At 36.0% G+C, this 17,650-nt stretch overlaps 2 protein-coding genes across 3 annotated transcripts; one reads left to right on the top strand and one right to left on the bottom strand.

Moving 5' to 3' along the window:
• Nucleotides 1-1,335: 1,335 nt before the first annotated feature.
• On the top strand, nucleotides 1,336-5,233 carry LOC113764126 (actin-related protein 2/3 complex subunit 5A). The gene is made up of 4 exons (XM_027308190.1): nucleotides 1,336-1,523; nucleotides 1,621-1,693; nucleotides 1,838-1,938; nucleotides 4,922-5,233. The coding sequence occupies exons 1-4, from the start codon at nucleotides 1,432-1,434 to the stop codon at nucleotides 5,055-5,057; spliced, it is 402 nt and encodes a 133-aa protein (XP_027163991.1). The 5' UTR covers nucleotides 1,336-1,431; the 3' UTR covers nucleotides 5,058-5,233.
• Nucleotides 5,234-6,905: 1,672 nt separating this feature from the next.
• LOC113759926 (homeobox-leucine zipper protein HAT4) lies at nucleotides 6,906-10,471 on the bottom strand. 2 transcript variants are annotated; one of them, XM_027302504.1, is made up of 4 exons: nucleotides 9,957-10,471; nucleotides 9,197-9,477; nucleotides 9,000-9,079; nucleotides 6,906-7,794 (listed from the first exon to the last, which is right to left on the bottom strand). In XM_027302504.1, exons 1-4 carry the CDS (start codon nucleotides 10,162-10,164, stop codon nucleotides 7,410-7,412), a joined length of 954 nt encoding a protein of 317 aa, XP_027158305.1. In that variant the 5' UTR covers nucleotides 10,165-10,471; the 3' UTR covers nucleotides 6,906-7,409. The 2 variants fall into 2 exon arrangements, with proteins under 2 accessions (XP_027158305.1, XP_027158306.1); XM_027302505.1 differs by having other exon boundaries at nucleotides 6,906-7,776.
• Nucleotides 10,472-17,650: the final 7,179 nt, after the last annotated feature.

Raw genomic sequence — 17,650 nt, 5'->3', positions numbered from 1 at the left:
AAAACTAATACTACTAATATTCAGGTTCACCATTCAAGCTCACGAAATGTGGGCAGTGCACGATTGGTTGTGTGCATTCATTTTTAGCAAAAGGTTAACCTTTGTTGTAAGAAAAAATGATTAATTTCATCTCGTACATTTCATAAAAATATTCTTTTGTTCCTCACTTTTTTTAAAATTTAATTTATTCCATAAAAATATTATTATTTTCGTCCATCACTTTTCTTGACAATTAATTTAGGGAAATTCGTCCAAAACGTCCCTCACATTTTGTAAAATGACTTTTTTCGTCCCTCACTTTTAAAAATATAATTTTACGTCCCTTACATATTCACATCGGTCAAATTTAGTCCCTAAACTAGGTTTCCGATCATTTTTTTGCCGGATTCCATCACCAGCAAGGCACGTGATCATTTTTTATGGGTAAATTTGTCAAATTATATTTTACATAATCTAATCTATAGTCCCCCACATTTCATAAAATAAAATTTTTCGTCCCTCACATTTTATAAAATGACTTTTTTCATCCCTCATATTTCACAATATGATTTTCTCCATCCCTCACATTTCAAAAAATAAATTTGTCATTCCTCACTAATTATGTGTGTGAATACATTTTTTTTAAACACATGCATATGTTTATTTGATTTCGCTTAATAATACGAATAGCATAAACACATGTATGTGTCTATTTGATTTCACTTAACAATATAAATAACATATATTATATGCGATCATTTGATTTCATTTGATATTAGCTAGTAAAAAATTTTGCATTCATTGTCCAGTTGGCCAATAAAGTTATTTTCTATCAAAATACAATAAGAATATGCAAATTAAGGTTCTATTGGTAAATATTAGTCACAATCATACAAAAAGAGAAGATAGCCAATATGCCGAGCCCAATTACATAAACAATTGTTAATGTCCTACCTATAACAAGCTATAGCCATATTAACAATTATTCATTTTTTGAAATGTGAGAGATGGAGAAATTCATATTATGAAATATGAGGGATGAAAAAAATCATTTTATAAAATGTAAGGGATGAAAAAATTTATTTTATGAAATGTGAGGGACAATAAATTAAATTATGCAAAATATAATTTGACAAATTTACCCCTCAAAAATGATCACGTGCCTTGCACGTGATGGAATCCAGCAAAAAAATGATCGAAAATCTAGTTAGGGACTAAATTTGACTGATGTGAATATGTAAGGGACATAAAATTATACTTTTAAAAGTAAGGGACGAAAAAAGTTATTTTACAAAATATGATGGATGTTTTGGACGATTTTCCCATTAATTTATGCGGTGAAAACTAATATATCAATCCTCTTTCGAGGCCCGATCCCACTTTCCTTGAATTTCACTCTCTCCTTTCTCACAGTCTGTGTCTGACTGAGAGAGATCCAAGGGGATTTAAAACATGGCGTCTGAGCATGTGGAAGCGGATAATGCTGAAGCCATCATCGCCAGAATCGAGCACAAGTCCCGCAAAATCGAGAGCTTACTCAAGCAGTATCAATCCCCCCCTTTTCATTTATCCTCACAAATACTAAAAATTTGATCTTTCTAAACCAACATTTTTTTTTGTTCTTATTTTTCTGATTGGTAGGAATAAACCAGTGGAAGCACTCAAGACAGCTCTTGAAGGGTCCCCTCCGAAGACCAAAGATGAGAGGTGTAAGGTCAGTAATCACGATTCCAGTTCTATCTTCAGCTGTATTCTCTTGGGAATTTTCTTTATTTGACTGTATTTTTCGGATTTTTTTTCATTTTTCTTGATCTGATATTGAGTCGTATTTCATGAATGAGCTTTGTTGAATTTGTAGTCTGCGAACTGGATAGTGGTGCACAGGGCAATAATGGCAATCAAAGATGTTGAAAGCTTGTTCTTTGCCTTGGATCCCGAGTATTATGATATTCTCATGAAGTAATCACCTTTTCTTTCCCTTTATGAAAAACTCTCTGACCCTAACTTCCTTGTTACTGCAATTTATACAAAAGATTCAACCTTGCTGTTTTTTCTTTGTGTACCTTTGATGTTGATTTAGGACGTGGTATCATGTTTAACTGATTCGAAGTGTAATTGGAACTTCACGATCAATTTTTCATGATGGACGTGATAAGTTTTCTGAATCTGGAAAGTCTAGCGCTTGGAGAGTATTTCATATGTATCTTTGTTAATATACCATTTCAAGTACCAGAAGACTTGATAAATAATGCTTGCTGAACTTGTAGAAGATTCACACCTTGTTACAAATGGTGTTAATACCAAATTCAACCTCAAAACAAGATGTTAATATTCAATAGGATGACCTCTTTGGCTACTGATGTCGGAAACTATATATGTTCTCCACATGATTACTAAGTGTTGCATATCGATTGTGGATTCTCAGCATTGGACGAAATTACCCTTGGAATATTATCTATCACTTGTTATATGAGGCAGAGTTTCAGTTAGCTGGTTACTCTATTCAGAGTTTAGTTGGACATCTTTTTTCCGTTGGTGATTGGTTTTGGTTACCAATCTCTTCACCTTCATGTTCTATGTGCAAGTAATTTTGTTAGCAACAAAGTTCGGATAATTGACAAACTGAATGGACAATAAAAAAGTATGGAAAAGAGAGTGAGGCAATAAGATTTTTGTTATTCAGTCAATGAGACCTATGTCCATGGGTGAAGGATGAAACATCACTACTATGAAGAAGAACATAAAGCTTGGAAAAATTCTCCAAAAGCCAAAAAAAAAGAGAGCAAAACATGAGAAAACTCAAAAATATTGAAGTGTGAACTTGTACCAGTTTGAACTTTCTATGTTTTTTGTGTAGATTGAGGCCTTCATAAGGCGCTATTTATAGCTGACCTTGACTAAAATTCGTTCAGAATATCAAATCATTTGCGGCAAAGTTTGAGGAAGATCTGCAAGAGTCATGGTATAGAATGGAACTCCACCTGCCACTGACCAACACAGCTCTTCACCTGACAATTCTCCACCTTGGCTTGTATCTGATTTTTGAAGAAAAAAAAAAGATGGAATACTTGCTGTGTCTTCTCCACAAGCCTTTAGCTAGAAAAGGGATGGTATTGGTGAAACGAGTTAATATCAGTTGAACAGCTCATTTTTTAGGGGGTAGTGGAAAAAGAGGTTGAGAAAATAAAAAATAAAAACCTGAATCAAAATCTGTATATAAGAATTGGTTTTGCAATTATGTCACAAGAAGAGGGCGTATTAAATCTAATTCCTTTTAAGTTGGAAATGAAGAGAATGTATAGAGAAGAAAGATTATAAAATAATGAATTTGCTGAGGCTAATGTTGCTGCTGATGGGATTGCTGGAATGGCAACTGCTATCAGAACCATGAAACCTAGGTTAAGTACCAGCAACCGCTATGACAATAACAAAGTCCTATTCAGTAGTTTAACCTAAGTGCCAAATTGAGACTATGATAGTTCAAAATGGAAGCAATCCCGACTGAATTTGGATGGAAGGCTTTGTCGACAATGGAGAAATTATCAACTTAAATGATTGGTAAGGAACTTGTTGACATAGATGAGAAAGCTCATTCAAGTATCGTATTATATGTCTCCTATGAGGTTTTGGCAGAAGTTGCTCAAGATTAGGCAAAAGGCTTGTAGAACAGTCTATCATTGTTTTGTATGTTGCATGCAAGCCAAGTTGGAGATTTGTTAGCTGAGGAGTTGTGTAAGAGGTGAAGGTGGCTTGCCATCCTAGCCCACTTATTTGGAATGAATTTTACAAGCTTCCGACCCTGGATTTCTGTTGTCAAATTTCAGCTGCAATTGAATTCCTATAACCTACAAGTTTCAGCTGAGTTTCAACTATAAGATTGGCCTTAGAGAAGGCTTCAATCTACATGAAAAATAGAGTAAGCTCAAATTGGGTCAAACGCAGCTATTTTTATATCTCAGGTTTTCGTAATTTTTGTTACTACTCTCCTTTCTTAGTAGGTAATGCTGTCTGACCTACTGTTGACTCAGCTTTTGGAGATTTCTTTTAAGCTTTGTATTTTTCTTCCTAGGACCGAAGATTTTTTTCCTCCTTCACCTTTTGATTGACCTAACCACTCACTTTCTTTTATATTCTTCTCCATATTTCTGCGTGGGCTGTCAAGTGACTTTGTCAAATTCTTTTAGAAAAAATAAAATAAAGAAGATCTGGCAAATTTTCAGAAGTCTGTTCTTGACAAGCTAATGCCAGAGCTGTGTTTATGATATTGGGTTATGGGTTAGCAGTTATCTTTCCTTGGTTTAGATCATTTGTCCTCTTTGGCGTAGGACCATTGACCACGGGTCCATTTGTATTGGTCTGATGAAGAGGTTGGGGATCTATTTGTGTTAGATGAAGAAGAAGTAGGCTTGCATTGACTGCTAACTTGAACTTGAGAGGGGAGGGGGATTGTTTTCAATAGGAGGGTCTACCCGTGTTAGGTCTATTGGCTGGTTGGAATTGTTACACTGTAGTTTGAGAAAATCAAATGGACTGCTTAGTGCCTGAGTTTGAAACCCAAGGCATAAGCTTTTAGGTTACAGTTGGACTCCAGGTTGTACGTCGGGTCTCTTCTGTGGTCTCCTTTCAAATTAGAATTAAGTTGTTCACATGTAACGAATACTGTGGCTTTTTAAAAAAAAAGAAAAATACTATGGCTTTTTGGTTTTGTGAACTAGGAATATGTCTTAAGCTACCAGGACATGTAAAGGGATCCTTAACCAGTTCTCAAAATACTATCAAGAAACCTTTGGAAACATCTTACCAGTTAAAGATGGTAGAGAGAACAAATGTAAGCAGGGAAATCCTTTTGCCTAGTTGGTGCTTTGTCCATCTCCCCAGTGGTGTGGCACTTGTAAATTTTTGCTATCGTTTTGACAATCATTGACTGCACTATTATTTTCAGGTATCTTTACAGAGGCTTGTCCACTGGTGACCGTCCAACATGCGACCAGTGTTTGAGGATTCATGAGAAGTTGACAGAAAAAGCTGGCTTGGGTTGCATACTGCGTTCTCTTGCAGATACTGTAAATACTGTTTGATTAACTGATAATCTCTTCTTGCTCATTATTTAGATGATTGAATGGTAATCATTTGTATAGTAGAGCCAGCACTGTTACTTATGAATGATGAGAGTTATTGATTTCACCATCTTGTACCGCCTCAAACAAAAGAAAACATGATAAAGAAACGCTCCTGCTTAAGGTCTTGCATTTTCGACTGTGAAGCTTCTTTCTTCGCTGCCTAATTAGTCGGGGTTTTGGGGAGCGGGTCTTGCATGAGGGTCGATCCCTACATTTACAACCACGGATTAAGGGGCTGAACCGACTCAACCGTGGAGAGCTGAAAGCCTGAAACTTGGAGTGGTGGTTTGAGATTTGTTTAGTGCTGGTTTCCTGTTGGATGGACTCTTTATCCGCGCTCCTCTTTAACTCTTTATCCATGCGCCAGCAGCCATTACTAAGACACATACATTAAATAATATGGAGGACACTGTCAAAAGCATGAGAAGTTCTCCAAGAAAACATTGACGACAGCTGCATAACTAGCGTATGTTATTATGGTACCGGGCAAATTCGCTCCCTAAGAGATAACTGCAGGATTTTTGGCCGAGCCTCTAATCTGTACTTGTCTGAGAATGAAGCTAGACATACTATTCCGATACTTTCTAGCTACCTGACAACCAAGACAACCTAGCAAGGGCTAATCTTTATTATTATCATGTTGGACTTATTCTTGGTTGCTGTCGCTGTGTGTGTAAAGTTTGAAGTTCTTAAGAGTGGATTTTGCTGTCAAGAGATTGAAACACACACATCCAATTAGATTAGAAACACTCAAGAAGTTAACGGCTAAAGGACCCAGTTAAGAGTAATCTAAGGGGGACCCACAAAAAACCTACGTCCAGCCAATTGATGACAGGACGAGGCTCCTATGGACCTTAAACTCAGGTTAAAGAATCCACATCCAACCGATGTGGGAGGGATGCCCCTCCCCCCCGAGCACACCCTCACCAACGAATGGTTTTTTTCTGTCAAGAGATAGAAACACACACACCCAATTAGATTAGAAACACTCAGGAGGTTAACGGCTAAAGAACCCAGTTAAGAGTAATCTAAGGGAAACCCACAAGAAATTCACATCCAGCCAATTAGTGACAGGACGAGACTCCTATGGACCTTAAACCCAGATTAAAGAACCCACATCCAACCCAGGTTAAAGATGTACACGACTTATATAGACAAGAAATTTATACTGTTACACTTTCTGTGGATTTTTTTAACTGGAGGTACGGGAATTTGAACATTCAAAGGTCAAAGTACAGCTTAAAAGGGATTTTAAATCCTTTCTTGGTGGCTAATTTATCAAAGGCAAGTTGGTGAGTGCATAGAAGAACGATCTTTCTACATCCATGGATTATTCGCAAAAAGAAAAAGTGTGATTGCTACACTTCAAGAAATAGTTACGAGGTGCGTGTGCTTCTTGTCCTTAAATTTCAATCCTTTCTTTTAGCTTGCACGTCAAACTGTGCTAAAGGAAATGGTTTCCTATGCTATTTGGGCCCGCTATTCATTTGCCCTTTTCTGAATTGACCTTTACCAATATATCAACTGAAACGTCTCCAAAGGTTACAACTTTCTACCACTTTTGCCTCTCTCTGAATATTTGCTTACAATATAATCTGTTGGACTTGCTGGAGCGCGAAAAGGAACTGAATGCATCATGTGGTGTGTTAGATGGTGAATTAGTATCAATCATTTATCAACAAACAAACATATGCTCTGTTTTTGGAAGTAGACTAGTAGAAGATTCAAGAAAGTTGAAATGACGAAAAGAAATTGAATACATCATATGATATATTAGGTGATACACTAATATCAATCATTTATCACTAAACAATACAATGATAGCGAGTCGTTTCTTTATCTCCTATCTACTAAACAAATAATGGCCCACCATAATCCTTGATGATGACTTTTGATTGACGTTAGTGTATTGTTTATACCACAGCCTAACTATATTTCCCTGGAATTAATCTATACAAGAGAAGTACGCAGGTCATCATGACTAACAATATCTTACATTGGAAACTAATAAAACACTAGAACAACAATGTTCCCTTCATTTCCGACATTAACCACACTTGGATCTAAATTTAATCATTTGTCATTTGATAAACAAAAACGAAGATACTCGGATTCTCTTCTTTTTATCCCAACTGATCTACTCTCCGTTTTATGGACAAAGCTCTCCCCACAGATGGACCACCTGTTACCCTTTACGAATCTATCTTCTCGAAGCAAAAGCTGAACTTCTTCCGCTGCTCCTGCCATTTTCTTGCTACACCTATCCTGCTATCCATCTTTCCACGAACATGATGAACTTTTTAAGGAAATTTATGACCGGGGCTGGCGGACACCATGCGATTGATTGGGGAAGATTGCAGCCCAAGGATTCTTTGGCATTGAATGTTGCTTTGCAGCGGTCAGTGGGTTCTGTTGACGAGGGATGCCAGTGCTTGTCGCAGCTAGTGATGTTGATGCTGCAGCTGAGGACGATGAAGATGCTGAGACGGCCACTCTCTCACACTGAGGGCACATAGTAAGGGTGGTCGGGGGATTCATGTTCATATAGAACTGTGGAGAAAGCTTGAGTGCTCTGAGTTCGTTCACCTCCTTCTGCAATCTCCTGTTTTCCTCTGTCAGATTTTCACAACAACGTTTCAAGTACTCACAGTCAACTTCTGTTTGCTTCAACTTTGTCCTGCAGCATGAAAACGTTCTATTCATACTTCAAAAAGGTTGGTCATAGAAAGATCAACAATGCTGAACCACAGTGACATCTATGGCTAGCATTTAGACTCTAGACTTCCATTGAAAATGGCCACCAACTACCTGTTACTTTGATATGAAAATTAAATGTCTACTTCCTTTCCTAATCCATCATCCATAAGTTTTAGGCTAACGCAACACAAAGAAATAATAGATAACAGAATATCTAAGCTTTTTGGCAATTTACGAATTTAAGTGCTGAATAAGCCATTTTGATGGAAGTGCAACAAGTCTGTTACCCCCATACAACTCAAGTTTGAGAATGCAATGACCAGTCTGGTTTTACACAAAATCGATCCAATGAGTAATTTTTATATCTGAAATTGAGATTAAAAGAAAAAAGGTCATGAAATTTACTTCTTTGCTACTAGTCTGTCCTCGCCAACCATTACTATTTGGAAATCCTAGTAAACGACCAACTCAAGTAAATTACAATCCTTTGCACTTCATTAAATCTGTTAAAAGATCAACAAATGCCACATAGCTCCATCTTTAAAGAGTTGCTATAACATCTTGTAGAAACTGAGCAAGGCATGTGTGTCTCAAACATTTGCTGGCAAATAATACCCTTTCCAAAGTATCAATAACAACTTAGCAACAATTAGCTAAAATTTTCACCTTGCCTCCTCCTACGAAAACAGTTGATTCAATGGATAGTGGATTCTCTCAGAAGTTTTCCGAAACATGTATATGTTGTACCCTAAGTTGATTTCACTAAAAGGATTTCCAAGCGAGTAATGTCTTTGCCAAATGATACCAAGAGTAGACTTGCATCAGGGGAAAGCCCAGCTTGCTCTTGTATTTCTAATAAGTCATGTACATCTTTAGCTTTAGACTGAGCTGTTTTGTTTCAGCGAATACTATATCCAATGGTATGATATGTGGTACTCTATTCTAAGTTGCCATTCAAAAAGCACCTAAGATTACTATAAATTGTTCTTATAATAGCATGGATAATGCCATATGGATAGACTTCCCTTCTGCTTTGAAACATAAATCTGGTTGTCTATGGCTCAAGATTCAGCATCCTGTTATCGGTAAAGTCAGTATTTGGTTCTTCTTCAAAGAAAGTTCAATACAGATATATTTGTGCTAAATATATCACCACGCTGGTTAAATGTTACTGAAACCAGAGACACACAAGTACTGACTCACCTTGCCCTTCTATTCTGAAACCAGACCTCCACCTGTCTAGGCCTCAGGTTTAGCTGTTTGGCTAAAGCCAATTTTTGCTTCTGCACAACAAGTAAACATAGTACAAAACACCAACTCAGCATGAGTACAAAACACAACAACTCCTATCGAGAAAAAAACCTCCAAATCACCAAAAATTTACCAAAACTGCCACTAACCGGATTTAGAGTGTTGTGCTCCTTAAAGGTCTCTTCAAGAAGAGCTGCTTGTTCCTTGGATAGCCTCAACTTCTTTCTCGCCGCGTCGCCACCGTCATCCTCCAGAGAACTTGAACCCCTTTCTGCCTCATTTTCTTCCCTCTCGCTTCTCTTCCCACTCACGCTTGACACCGTACTGTTTGGTGATGACACCATGACTTCTTCATCACAGTCTATCACTGTTGCTGGTCGATTTACATCAATTCCTCGAAGAGATGATCTGGGCTCAGCAGCATTTCTTTCTATAAATACAAATCAAGAAACAGAAACTCATTATTATCAAAGAAGATGGGAGGGAAAAAATGAAAAGGAAAAAACAGTTTTACAGCACGGAAACAGAGATCAGTTTGAGCTAACAGTTGCCTTGTTTTCATTTTCAGTCTCTCTCAAACAAAAATGGAAGCTTTAACGAATTTACCAAATGATGTAACAGAACAATCATTATGAGCCTTTCACAGTTTAAAATATGCTAGAATAACACAGCCATTTCATTAAACAAACATTTCAATTTTTGTTCTTTTACCGTGTTAGCGTAAACTGGTAACAATTTCTTGAAATTGTCAACAAAAAAAAAGAAGAATGAACGTGTTACTTTGCAATAAAACATCAAACATGCTCAGATTTGGTCAAAGATCAAGAGGAAAAAATAAACGGACATGACCAAAATCTTACACAAGTAACTGAAAAAGGAAAGATACAATTTTGGAAAGAGGAAACCTACCAGAAGATGATGGAAACGCATCAGCAAGAAAGGAGGACTTTTGCAGCAGCAGCAGCTGCTGCTGGTTCTGTTGTTGCACGAAAGGCAAAGTAGACCTCATGAGTTTCAACGGGAAAGGTTGAGGAGATTGACTTATCTTCTCCCGCTTTTCATCATCTCCACATCCCAAGCTCAAACTCAACCTCAAACCATCATCTTTCTCACCCATTTTTCTGTTTCTACTTTCTCTGCTTTTTCTGCCTTTCAAGTGTCAACTCCTTAGAAGAACTTTGACGCTTTAGAGGGGGTCTTAATTAGAGAACTCCCAAAGGAACAAAGGAGGGGACAGAAAGAAGAGATATGGGCTGGTCTTACTTTTGTATCAGAGCAGAAGGGTTACAGCTTTTTCTTTTTCCCAATGGACAGAGTGCAATTACAGATGAGGCAAAACAATAGGTCAGAAGCTACATATGAATACTAGTGCTCCTATACCTACTTGCTAGTGTGATGATGCAGATGTGTGACAGGAGGGGGGCGGGAGAGTGAGGGAGGGAGAGAGTGTGTAATGGTAATATAGCTGCAGATGTTCAATGATGACTTGTGTCAGAGGATGGCTATTGGTTCAATGATGACAAAGGGATTGGCTTTGTTCTCGCTTTTGTTGTTTTTGCACTTTGGCAATTTGCCCCTCTGCATGGAATGGACGGCTTCTTTTCTTTCTCTCTCTCTTTCTTTCTTTCTTTCTTCCTCTCTTTCCTTCTTTCTTTCTTTCTTTCTTTCCCTTTTTCTTTGATCAACTTCTTTTCCTTCTTCTGTAACGGTGGATGACCATGCTGGGGGTCTTGGTCAAAACCTTTTCGTACTAGTAGTAACTTCTACAATTACTACTACTGTCTCTCACAAAAAACAAAAACTGAAAAAAATTTACAATTGTTCTGTATTCGACTTTGGCATTATGGGTGTCTGTCTGTTAATTAATATCTGCCGGCTGTAACTCTCTTCTCTCTTCTCTCTCTCTCTCGATACTGTTGCAAGTGTTGATGAGATGAGATTTCAACATGATACTCTGGGGGTTACTTTTTGTTGACCGAATGGGATTTTCTTTTTAGCGTACAAACTATAAACTGGTTTCAATCTTCTTTGTTTCTCAATTGCAACATGTGTGCAGTACCAATGAGCGTATCTTTAATGCATATTATGCAGACGGTTGTGACTCAGAGATTTTACTAGTTTTATACGAAATAAAAACAAACCCAAAAAAAACACCCTTGGGTACTTCTGTTAGTTACATATTTTTATACTAGATTTGTTTGAATATCTTATTTTTTTAAATAATATTTCGCTTATATCGTAAATATATTTTTAAATTTTTTTTTATATTTTCAATCACCTTTTTATCTTATATATATTATATTTTTTAAAAAATAAAAATAAAACTTTATTAATAATAAGTGAAAAATACAGGGAAAAAGTCTATGACATCTGTCGATCTATTGCGTGGCCATACTTGGCCTCTTGGAAAATCGAAACCGCCCGATCTCGAGCCTATCAATCGCGCATAAAAAGTGATACAATAATTATTTCAAATAATACTACTTTATCCAAACAGACCCACTGTCACAACATTTAAAATCTTCATAATGACGCCAAATTGGATCATCTATTTGTTGTTTCGATCATACACGTGTGACTTAATCCATTAGTTTTCTTCAAAGTTTATGTCACTTTTGATAAAGATAAGGGATTAATATTGGTAGATGTGATCATAAATAAATCATAAAACGAACTACAATTAGCCGACCACAATTAGGGATTAAAATAGTTAATGTTTTTGTAACGAGTATTGATAAAAGGGAAATCCCAAATTATGAAACTTTTATTAGTCATTTCAAGTTTAATTTAATTTTTTTCAAGTTGTTAGAAACTATTTCTGATATTAAATTAACCTAGAAATTCAACTCCATTAAAGTTTAATAGTTAGCATGATAAAAGCACAAACTGCAAATCCATGGGAGTGAGAAAGAAAACCAAAACAAAATGGTTCTTATGTCCACAAATGAAACTTTTGATTGTAATGGCAACGTGAATTTTTGGACATGTCTTCTTTATCTTCTTTTTTTTTTTTATGGATAGGCGCTCAATCTATAAGGCTATATTTTTTAAGTATTGATAAAAACCATAGCATTTTCCAAAATTTCAATTTTATCATCTTCAAGATCTATAGTCCATTTTTGTCTGGGTTTTGCAGACCCAACGGGAGCTCTTTTTTTTTTTCCCCTAATGCCAGCGGAAGCTTATGTATGAGAAAAACTGATTTAATCGTCAATAAGCATGAAATTGGGGGGACAGATGGGTTAGGTGATACAGACGGGATGTAAATGAGAGTTTCGGTTTCAAACTATTCCACTTACACTAAAATTTTTTTTTAAAAAAGCATGAAAATAAGGCATAATTATAAGATCATGTAAATAGTGATGCAAATGGTTAATCTATTGCTGAATTTACCATATTGAAATTTACTTGGTGTTGAAATAATCCATCTAAAGAATGAAAATAACTTCAATTTTTAGTACCTGTCTCCCTCTAAAATCTGATCATTTGAAGGTTCTTATTGCAGGTAAAAATACTCATGTGATTGTGAATATAAAGTAACCAAATCATCATTATTGGTTTTTTTAATTTTTTTTAATATATATTACATCATATATTCCTTCGTTTACTTTTATTTTTTCCTCTTTTTTTTTTTCCAACAATAGAGAGGAAAAAATTTTAAACCTGAAGAGGTGATTTTTGGTGGGTAATTGAACCGACCAGAATCAGATCCTCTGAGATGAAGTGAGGTGTATCCTCGTGTCCGAAGTGAATGGCGGGACTTCTCCCCTGGGATCACTCCGACGATCAAGTTAGTATGAGAACGAGAGAAAAGCAGTAGTATTGTCAAATGAACAGTATGCTTACTTGCGAAATGTACAGGAGGGGTATTTATAGAGTGGGAGTGGAGGTCAGGACGGAGGGTTCATGCTAGTGGGACCCACGTCCTGACATTACGGCTCTGTTCCCTGCCAGGAGGCCTGACTCTGACACTGTAGCCGCCTGGGCTGGATGACGGGGGTCATGCGCAGTAGTCATTAAGATCACCCAGTGCTTTTCAGATAAAGCACTGGTCCTGGGCGTTGTCAGGGGTGTTGACATCATCAGCGTCTAGCCGAGGTGGTAGCCAGGGGTGCAGAGGTCATCCAAGTAGGAGACCATGGACCGAGCCGAGCTCAGGGTCCGGATCGGGGAATGGCTGTGTTCGTGTAGGAGACGAAACGAGGTCACCTCGGCAACAAGGTACTGCCGAGGTGAGCACCCTCAAAACCTAATTCTTAATTCAACTCAAAAGGCAATTGCTCCTTTTGTTTACTTATTGTGGTCGGAAACTTGAATCTTACAGTTTTTTTTGTTGTTTTGAGGTAATAAAAGTACGTAAAATGTAACTTCTTCTTTGTCCTTTGTTGCCTTAGAAAACTTCTCTTCTTTGTCGTTTTTTCTTTTTTCTTTTTCTTTTTTGAACCTTTTAATTGTCTTTTTACTTTTCTCATTTTCTGGGGAAATCTCTCAAGTCTCTACAGGTAACTTCTCGTTGCAAAGCAGCTTTTTCTATCGTTGACCGCTGGCTGAGTTGATTCTCCCGTGAGAGGCATCAGGCAAATCTGCACGATCTTCAATCCACGCGCCGCTCCAAAGCTTGTGAAAATAATAAGCTAAACAGAAACAGGGGCTCTATGGAGTACCACAAAAAGTGGGCCCAGCGATGTGAAATGCGCGTGAGACACGTAGGGTCTGCACTAATGTCCATGAACTACATCAAAGCGAGGAATTGAAGAGCCCATAATTGTGTTGAACAAAATAGTGCCGTTCTGTAATTCATTGCCCAAAAAAAAAAAAAAAAAAAAAAAAAAGAAAGTAATTCATTGCCCAAGAAGTCACATAGCCCAATTTTTCTCCTTGGGGAAAAGACGGGAGGAACACCTAGCGAGCAAGGCTTAAAAGATAAATCATACTACTTTATATCAAATCGATTTTGATTGGGTAAGAGTTTTTCGAATTTAATTTGTTAACTATTCAAGTTAAATTAAATAATATTTTATATTTTGATAAGCTTTTAAATTTAATTTAATTTTGGTTCGATTAGTGTAAAATTAAAATTTATAGGTAAAAATATCAAACTATTTGAGTTTAATTCCAGCTAGACTCTGATGAAAGTTGCCCTTACATTTAAATGGTGTTTAACAGGATTTTTTTCATCTATATAATCCAGTGTTTATTGGTACATTCCAAATTAGACCAAATTATTTATTTTTCTCAAAATAGAAATTTTAAAGTCACCGTCGAAAATGAAACGGTGGCTTAAAGTGACTTTAGGACCATCAAACTAAAGATGATCAAGGGTAAATAATCTAAAATTATCCTTCCAATTCTCAAAACTTCCTTTTTCAAAATAACTCAAAATTTTGGACCACTTTTGAGACCCCCCAGAATTAAAGGTTCTAATTTCAAATCCCGTTATTCGATTCCGCCTCTTAAGTCCTACTTCCCTACTGAAAAAAAATTAAAATAATAGTTGAATTATGTAAATAAATAATCTATGTTGAATGCATCATAAAATATCTTTATCTCTATTTTTCTATAATGTATCTGTCAAGCTTACGTTCAAGAAAGTTGTTTGGTGGTCAATCGTAACTCCCTCCGCCTGCCAATATATGTGACTATAATTCATGGTCGTTAATAAAAATCTCAATTAGCTATTTATTTGGCTCGTCAGTTAAAGCGAGAAGTTGCATGTAGGTTCATGATCCATTTGGTTTGTGAATTTTCTAAAAAAAAAAAATTTTTTACAACCACCTTTTTACCTAAAAAACTTCTACAATGTATGACAAAATCATTTTACATTACCGTTTCTTGGATGCATTTACAAAAGAAAGAAAACAGAAGAATGGTCTACTTATGACTTGATTGTAAAGAGTGCATTAAGATAAGAAAATAGCTAGAAAAATGTATTAAATGTTTTTTAAAAAAAATAACCCATCTGAAGATCTTGGTTCCATTCAGGTGATGGTTTTTGGATGTTCTAGCAATTTTATAGGGAAAAGTATTCGAGATAAAAAGATGATCGGAGAAAATGATAAAAGTTTAGAATGTTTGAAACGTAATGCAAACAAATGAAGGCAATATTTTTGTACAAACTATTCTAAAAATTGTCATCCATATGTATGTAGCATTGCTCAAATTTGTCATATAGCTGAGAAAATTTACAACTGCATTTTGATGGTCCTTTTTTGAGATGTTTTTAAGAACTTTCACTATAAAATTCATAATTGGAAAATGTATAAATTAAAAATATAGTTGAAAAACGTATTTGAAGTGAAAAAACAAATATATATATATATTTTTTATTTTTTGGTGAAAAACAGGTCAAAAGACTCAAAACCAGCTATACCAAAGGGGCAGAGCTGGTTCTGAGTGAAAAGGATGTAAGAGAGGGACAAAGAAGAGAGAAGGTCAAGCAGGAAAGCTGCAGAGCTTCACGTGCGCAAGCATGCAAATGCATGCCCACGTGGCAGCACGTCGGACCCAAACTCCTACCCCTCGTGCGTGTCACTCTGTCGAGTGTTGACCCGACACACTTCTCTGTACAATCATTGGATACTCTTTCTTTGAATCATTTCCCATAATTTTGATCCAGTTTATCCCATTCACACTCGCTAAGTCGGGCTCTACGGTACACGCGTTGATGTTGGCAGCTCTTGCTTTCTTTTTCCTCCTTTCACCTTTTCCTTTTTCTAAAGTAATTTACTCCTTTACTTCCCCTTTTTATCTTTCGCAAGTCAAACCATACACTAATACTAGCGGGAGACTGGCCGCATATGGCCCGGACGTTTGGTGTCCATGACTAAGGAGAATTTTTTATTAAATAAATAATATATATTTTGAAAAAAAATAGTCATCAATTATGACAAAATTAATAATAGTATACTTTAATTGTATCACATACTTGTACACTTTATTTTATCAATACTTTTATAATTTTATAATTCTCAAAAAACTCCTAAAGATGTCAGTTGAAAATCGTCAAGAAGAGATATAAGTTGTTTCAAGCAAAGGAATACCCTCTAACGTCTAGTTATAGTAACGTGTTAATTGCACAATGTGTTGATATGTCTTTGTGTTAATTACACAATAAAAGCCATACTTCAATTAAACGTGTCTATAACACCATTTCAATAATTACACCAACACATAAGTTTATATGAGTTGTACTCGATGCAAAAACGATTGCAAAATAATTCAATATTACAGAAATATCTAGATGTCTCCATAAATCAAAATTTTAAATGTATCAAAATGAGGACATTTCGGTAAATATAACTAAACACATGCTACCCTTATTTATACCAAAAGTTTTAAAAAAATTACACAACATTTCATATTCTCAAAAAATCATATTCATACGGTTAAAATTCAAACCCTATTTGACCACAATTCATTCTTATATAATATAAGAATAAGAATATGGGTTTGCTTTCTTTTTGGTTTTATTGTCACATTCTCAAATTTTAAGGTCTTGTTTCGAAATAAACAGGCATCTGAGAAATGTAAAAGAACATTTTAAATATTTTTCCACGAAAACTCACAATCAAAATGGCACCCAATCTCTGTGCGACTGTAACTTTTAGTACTGTTGATTTGTTGTATCATAATGACTTTGGTTTCATGCTCAGGTCCTAAATTAATTAGCAATTAATCAATTAAGCTTCTTAAAATGTACTAACTTGAGGGGATGGTATATTGATAAAGGAAAAAAATATCTCATCCCATGGGACAAGAGATTACTATACTATATTATGTATCATCAGCTTCGGATGATAACTGAATAGCACAGATATACTAATCGGCAAATTGGCATAGACACCTGTTAACGATCGAATGTTCCCACGTATGGCGCCATTGATCATCGTGTCTTCCCGAGAGATCTTAAGCTTATTTTTCTTCTTTGTTCCTGTAAATATAGTTGTATTCAACTATTCAGACGAATTCTTGAATCATTCTGCCATCCAAATCCGTACTACCTAGTATACCAGCTTGCAGGTGACAGCCATATGATTTATTTCACACCTCTTTTTTTTTTTTCCCCTTTTTGGGGATGTAGGGTTTTGGGGGTTTATATATATTGGAGTAATGTGGGAGAAAAAAGGAAGAAATTAAGAAAGGAAACAAACATTAGCACGTAGCTCAGTAGCTCACAACTCAAGACACTCACGAGGCACCACCTCAATCTGGGAAATTGTACGATGATTCTTCAAAGAAGGAAACAAACACAAAAGTAACTTAGTTATCTAAGTAACTATTTAGAATAGGTTATACAACAGTTATTATTACGATAAAAAAAAAAATTTGACGACTATGCCATGGAGGCTTTCGCATGCATCCGTGTAGGCTTAAGACTTAGAGTCGATAACCATGCAGGCGTGTTCAATTTGCAATCTGAGACATGCATTTGGCAATGATTTTCATTTTCAGTTGCTATAGAATTAGCATGGTGGGAGTGCCTCCAACTTTAGCTCAAGCATTAACATTTTAGATTCAAAGGAAAGTAGAAAGCAGGACCATATATTTTTTTGTTATTAATTAGCAACAACACGACTTAATTAGCGAAAGGACGGATCATATAT

Source organism: Coffea eugenioides, chromosome 2, assembly GCF_003713205.1.
Source record: "Coffea eugenioides isolate CCC68of chromosome 2, Ceug_1.0, whole genome shotgun sequence".
NCBI lineage: Eukaryota > Viridiplantae > Streptophyta > Magnoliopsida > Gentianales > Rubiaceae > Coffea > Coffea eugenioides.
The sequence above is the reverse complement of the archived record's forward strand: the minus strand, read 5'-3'. Positions and strand labels throughout refer to the sequence as shown.

What these genes read in the sequence shown, in the direction of transcription:
- LOC113759926 (XM_027302504.1), bottom strand. Translation starts at nt 10,164, where the DNA reads ATGGGTGAGAAAGATGATGGTTTGAGGTTGAGTTTGAGCTTGGGATGT. An exon ending in AGCACAACACTCTAAATCCG is followed by an intron (nt 9,080 to 9,196) that starts GTTAGTGGCAGT and finishes CTTGTTGTGCAG; the next exon opens with AAGCAAAAATTGGCTTTAGC. An exon ending in TTTCAGAATAGAAGGGCAAG is followed by an intron (nt 7,795 to 8,999) that starts GTGAGTCAGTAC and finishes AAGTATGAATAG; the next exon opens with AACGTTTTCATGCTGCAGGA.
- LOC113764126 (XM_027308190.1), top strand. Translation starts at nt 1,432, where the DNA reads ATGGCGTCTGAGCATGTGGAAGCGGATAATGCTGAAGCCATCATCGCC. An exon ending in ATCGAGAGCTTACTCAAGCA is followed by an intron (nt 1,524 to 1,620) that starts GTATCAATCCCC and finishes TCTGATTGGTAG; the next exon opens with GAATAAACCAGTGGAAGCAC. An exon ending in TATTATGATATTCTCATGAA is followed by an intron (nt 1,939 to 4,921) that starts GTAATCACCTTT and finishes TATTATTTTCAG; the next exon opens with GTATCTTTACAGAGGCTTGT.